The sequence below is a fragment of the Quercus robur genome, chromosome 5 (assembly GCF_932294415.1).
Source record: "Quercus robur chromosome 5, dhQueRobu3.1, whole genome shotgun sequence".
NCBI lineage: Eukaryota > Viridiplantae > Streptophyta > Magnoliopsida > Fagales > Fagaceae > Quercus > Quercus robur.
In genome coordinates, this window is record NC_065538.1 from 43,160,244 (window position 1) to 43,165,769 (window position 5,526).

General features: G+C 37.0%; 1 protein-coding gene across 1 annotated transcript; it reads right to left on the reverse strand.

Moving 5' to 3' along the window:
- Positions 1–227: 227 nt before the first annotated feature.
- Positions 228–1,151, reverse strand: LOC126726015 (ethylene-responsive transcription factor 12). Its single transcript, XM_050431102.1, has one exon. The coding sequence runs from the start codon at positions 1,125–1,127 to the stop codon at positions 459–461; it is 669 nt and encodes a 222-aa protein (XP_050287059.1). The 5' UTR covers positions 1,128–1,151; the 3' UTR covers positions 228–458.
- Positions 1,152–5,526: the final 4,375 nt, after the last annotated feature.

Here is a 5,526-nt window from a genome sequence, read left to right on the forward strand (position 1 = left end):
CTAAAAGCGCGTGGGTCAACGTTTTCGGTCATAGACTCATAGTACCAAGTAAATATACCCCAGAATCCCATTTTTTTTTTTCCCACCGACTGGATCGGTGGGCCTTGTCAAACCAAAAGGAATCAACGGTCGGCAACCGGTATCCCACCTACGGTGATCATCGTAAAAGCTCGGAACTTTCTAGAATAACAAAACTGAAAGTAAAAAAAACAAAAAACTCGGGAGTGTTTCACAGAAACAAAAACCAAAAACATAGATAGGGATATGTATATATACATATGGTTTCCATTTCTTGAAACTTTTTGTTTTTACGTTACTAATAGTCTAATACTACTAGACTCAGATAGTCTCAAGAAAAAAGAGAAAATAAATAAAGACAAAAGGAACTAATTAAAGAGGTGAAAAACACCGTCGTAATAATAAGTCAGACCAGCATTCATTTCATTCATTGATATCATTCAAAGCCACAAAGGAGGCGGCTCGTTGAGATCGACAGGCAAACCACGACGCACGAGACCCAGAAACGACGCCGTGGCGGAGCTCTCAGGGACATGATGTGTGGGTCCGGCGGAAGCGACAGTAACAGCAGCGGCAGAAGCTTGAGGTTCTCGCTTAACTTGATACGAGGAAGACGGGTCAGACTCGGTGGCGACACAGTTGATGTCTTTGAGAACGCCGGTGTGTAAAAACTCGCCGAGTACGAGTCTGTTGGAGGAGGGAAGGTTGAGATCGAGAGGGAGAGGAAGCCCACCGCCGGCGCCGACGGTGGCCGGAACTGTTGGCGGAAAGTTCGTCTTAGCTTTGGCTCCACGGAGCGAACGAGCGGCACCGTCGTAAGCGAGTGCAGCTTCTTCGGGCGTGTCGAATGTACCCAACCAAACCCTAGTCTTCTTCCATGGGTCACGTATCTCAGCTGCGTAGCGACCCCATGGCCTCTTCCTTACTCCTCTGTAGTGTCCCTCACGAGCTGAAGACGCCATTAAAGAGAAGCTCCCAAAAACACACAGAGAAGAAAGAGAAGGAAGAACAAGAGAATACTTACTGAGAGTGAAGAGAAAGAGAGGTTTGTGTGTGTAAAATATCAGAGGGTCCCACGTAGCCTCCCGTAATCGTCGGATGGACGGCATGACATTTCTATATATATATACATACATATCAGTGTGTTATATTATATTATATTTATATGAACAAACAAATTGACCCATCCTATGTAAGTGTTTCGCGCGATTTATAATTTGCCTCCTTGTTTGGACCGTTTGATTGATTCAACGGTTGTGATTGAGGGAGAAGGTGTACTCGTGAAAAGCACGGAATGAAAAGTGAATAGGAGGGAGGGAAAAGAAAAAGGGGTGGGGCCTAGTTAAAAAAAAAAAAGCAGAGAGAGCCGCCGCCTGATTAGACGTGTGCGCAGGGTGAGGGTTTGTGTTATGTTTATATATAACATATATGGGAACATGTGTGTGATGTGTGGACTGTGTGAAGCTGTCAAGTTTGTGTGTATCAGTGTAGGTAAGAAAGAGAAAGTTTTTTTTTTTTTATATAAAAAAAAGTGTGTGAGAGATACTACTATCAAACACTACTCTTTAGGCGCCACCCGAGGGTGATGTAAGCCCTATCCATTAATATTGTACGGCGCTGTTACTCGGCGCCTGCTTTTTTTAATATTTTACGTTCTTGACTTGTTTTGGTCCGTAACGTTGTTAATTTTTAAGTGCAGTAGAAATTCACGTGTAAGTCCGTAACGGGGTGAGCTATTTTTTTAGTGGTTAAAAAGTAATGTCAGTGGGCAAATTATAAAAAAAAAAATCAGCAATAATTTACAAATAGAGATAAAATACAATCAATATGTTTCAAATTTGATAAATTTAGTCATTAATCACTATAAAAGAAATGAAAAAATGAATAACAATTTAAAATTTTAAAACTAAATTAGTCAATTTAAAAAAAAGGTGTTAGATTTGATTGACACAAAAATGTTAACTGTACTTTTAGTTTTTACAACCAATCGTCTAAAAAATTTATTTGAAATTGTTGCGAGAATATAAGAGAGGATTACTTTTTGAAAACCAGGGTGACAATTGATGATATATGATGATGGGTAGTGGGCAGAGTGAGAGAGAGTTGTGGGGGTGGCGTGTCGAGTAGTGAATGGAGGATAGGTGGTTGTAATGAGTTTTGAAAGGGAGTTAGGGAGGTCAGTAGGCCCCCACGTGGAAGGTACATATGTGGTGTCTGAGTTGCAGGGGACAGGGCGAGTTGATGGGCTGAGTTGTGGTTGGCGTGTTTGACTCGGTTAAAAAAAAACAAAAGAAAAAAAAGGAGAGAGATAGATAAGGAAAGATTTTTTGGTGGGAATAGATAGAGAAAGATTTGTTATTTATAAATGGAGGAGTGGTCCATGGGTGATGGGACCATGGGGTTTTGGGACCGAAAGCTAAACCCAAATATGAAAAGATGGGATTGTTGTACGGGTAAGGTGGAGGGGGTGATGTATAGATCAATGACTTAAGAGAAGAGACCCCTGCCCTCCTGCAGCTACCAGACACATGTTCACGTGAATAGCTTTTTCTTTTCTTTTCTTTTTTAATGAAAAAAATAAAATTATTGGGTACTTTTTTTTTGTTTTTATTTATTTTTTATTTTTGATTCGGTTTTTTTAAAAGCATTGTTGATGACACGTGTGTGTAAATGGATTTTTCTACCTTTTTCTTTTTTTGGGGGGTCACACTTGGGTTTTCGAATATACTTATGAGATTATGAGTAGTATAAAGCTGCGTATTTATTGGTATCATAATACAGTCAAATTAAGAGACCCATCAGCCCAGAGTGCTCTCATTTGTTTGCCTAATGATATGGAATCCTGTCAGTTAATTTCATGAGGTATGGTCCCTCCCTCTTTCACAAACCCAACCCCATCCATAAACGAGGAGTAAGAAACTTATGGCATACCTTTAACCAACTAGGTTCTCCCCGCTTGCTAAAAAAAAAAAAAAAAACCTAGGCTCCCTACATTTATATGAAAAAAATTAGTTGTTCTCAAAAAAAATAAAAAAAATTGTTAAGGCTCACAATCATGGTTATTAGGATTGGATCTACATGGGATTAGTGAGAGGATGAGGATCGAATCGCAGAATTAGCACGAGAATCATAAAATTTTACTCTCTAATTAAAAAAAAAAGAAAAAAGAGAGAGATTATATTTTACTACTGTATGGACCGCAAATACTAGCCCAACTTGAGCTCATGGCCCGTTCCCTAGAATTGGCTCGGTCCATCCTGACATTGGACTTAGCCTAATCAAGCCCAACTGAGCACCTAGATTGCATATCTCCTGTTGTGCTAAGAATAAGAGATAACGCCTTGGGGGAATTTGACTGCCAAGTATTAACCAGTGTTTAGTGTAAGTTCCAAGGAGGTCGTGTCAATAGTATGCAGTGAGTCCCTTGTGGTTAGGAATATAGCACAGAGAGGCCCACCGGCTTGGGGAAAACCCCCCCTTAATCATGACAACCCCACTAAGGAAAGACTATAAATAAAGGAACATAGACACGAATAAGGGGTTGGAAAATTTGGGGAAGGGAGACATGAAAGTAGCGAGGAAAGAATTTAGGGCCCAAACAACCATTTAACTCCATTAGTAACCTGTAAAACCATTTCTTGGATCACTCATTGTGGGATAAGCCCAACCCACCACACAAGTAAATTGGGGGTCTGAGCCCAAAATCCTCATACAATTGGGCTGAGTCACCACAACTATCTTAAATTATATCACATATTACACTTTGTACCATAAAACTTTTCAAATGCATGTTTTGTATCCTAAATTTTGACCCTTATTACATTTTGCATCCCGATGTTATGTTTACTGCTAACTTGAACAAAAATTCAAAGTTTAGGGTGTAAAGTGTAATTAGAAATATAATTTCTCATTTGTTTTTTATGGGATTAATAAGAGGGACAATTAGATCTTTTCAAGTGGAGTTATATTTTTCCATCCAAGTTAAAAGCAAACTTGATGTAAGGGTACAAAGTGTAAAAAAGATCATAGTTTAGGGAGCAAAACTTGCAATCAAAAAGTTTATGGTGCAAAATGTAATTAATGGTATAGTTTAGGGTGGTAAAATATAATTTCCCCTAAAAAAAAATATACTAAAAAATACCTATAATTATAATTTATAATATATATTAAAGAAACATTGGACAAAAATAATTTTTAACACAAATTACTAATAAAAGGCAAAGTACCAAATTACAAATATATGCATAAATAAAGTTCAAAATTCAAAAGCTACAACTCATAAATACCAAGTTTTAAGTTCTAACATCACAAATATGCATAATGTCTCACATATACAATTCAAAACAAATAACAATACCTAGTGTCTCACATAAACAACACAAAACAAATAACAATTCCATTAAACAATTACTAAGATGGTAAGATTCATCAAATAATCTTTTTAACGTTAAGAAATTATAATCAGTGAGTGTCTGTGTCAAGCAACTAAGCAACTAATTAGTATCAGAATTACAAAAAAACAAAAAAGAAGAAGAACTCCCTGTCAGCGTTGATTGTCTCTCTCACTACATCACCATTGTGCTCGCACTCGCACTCGCTCTTTCTCTTTACTCTCTAGTCTCTTCTTTTTTTCTTCTATCTTTTGTGATTTTGTTGATTATGTTAAACAATTAAGGTGACGTGAGACTTAGTTTTTTTTTTTTTTTGGTTGCGTTTTTTAATGTTTATTATTATTATTATTATTATCAATTTGAGTTAGGGCTACTAGGCTGATCTATTTATTACAATTATTCTATTTATTTATTTATTTTATATCAATTTGGCTCTTTAGGCCCCATTTGGAGGCTCAAAATAAACTTTTTTTTTTTCTTTAAAGCACATGCTCTTTAGTATCTCTATGAGATCGGGATCCTATAAGATCCAGAATAGGATCCTACATAGATCCCACTTCGGTAAAAAGATCCTAGTGAGATTCATGACGTCATAAGGATTATCCGAATTGAGATACTGATAATCATGCCCCATGCACTTATAAAAATATGGGAAAATTACCAAAAAAAAAAAATTTAGAGTAATAGTATCAAAGTTGAAAGCTCAATTAGTGTAGAAACACTAATGCTTGTTTAGACCCCTAATTTTAAATTATGGTTTTGTTGCTTTTACTCTAACTTAACTAAGTGCGGAACAAGAGTAAAAGATGTGCAATAAACCGAAACACTACTCCAAGACATAAGCAAATACAATAAGCGATAAATGTAAAGCTTAAAGAGTAGGGACAAGAGATGCAAACATAAGATAACACTAAGATATGTTATTGAAGAAGAAATCGAAGTACTTGGCAAAAAACCTCTTTGCGACCCTTGAAGCTGAATTCGATCTACTAGTGAATAAGTTGGAGTACACGAATATCAAAAAGACCCTTCAAGCCTAATTTACCCAATGTACTTGAGCCCTCCAAGTTTTAGCTACCAACCGACTTCTCGGAGTCTTATCTTCACTAGTTGTTCG

Excerpts from the sequence above, each read along its gene's own strand:
- LOC126726015 (XM_050431102.1), bottom strand. The coding sequence starts at position 1,127 with ATGCCGTCCATCCGACGATTACGGGAGGCTACGTGGGACCCTCTGATA.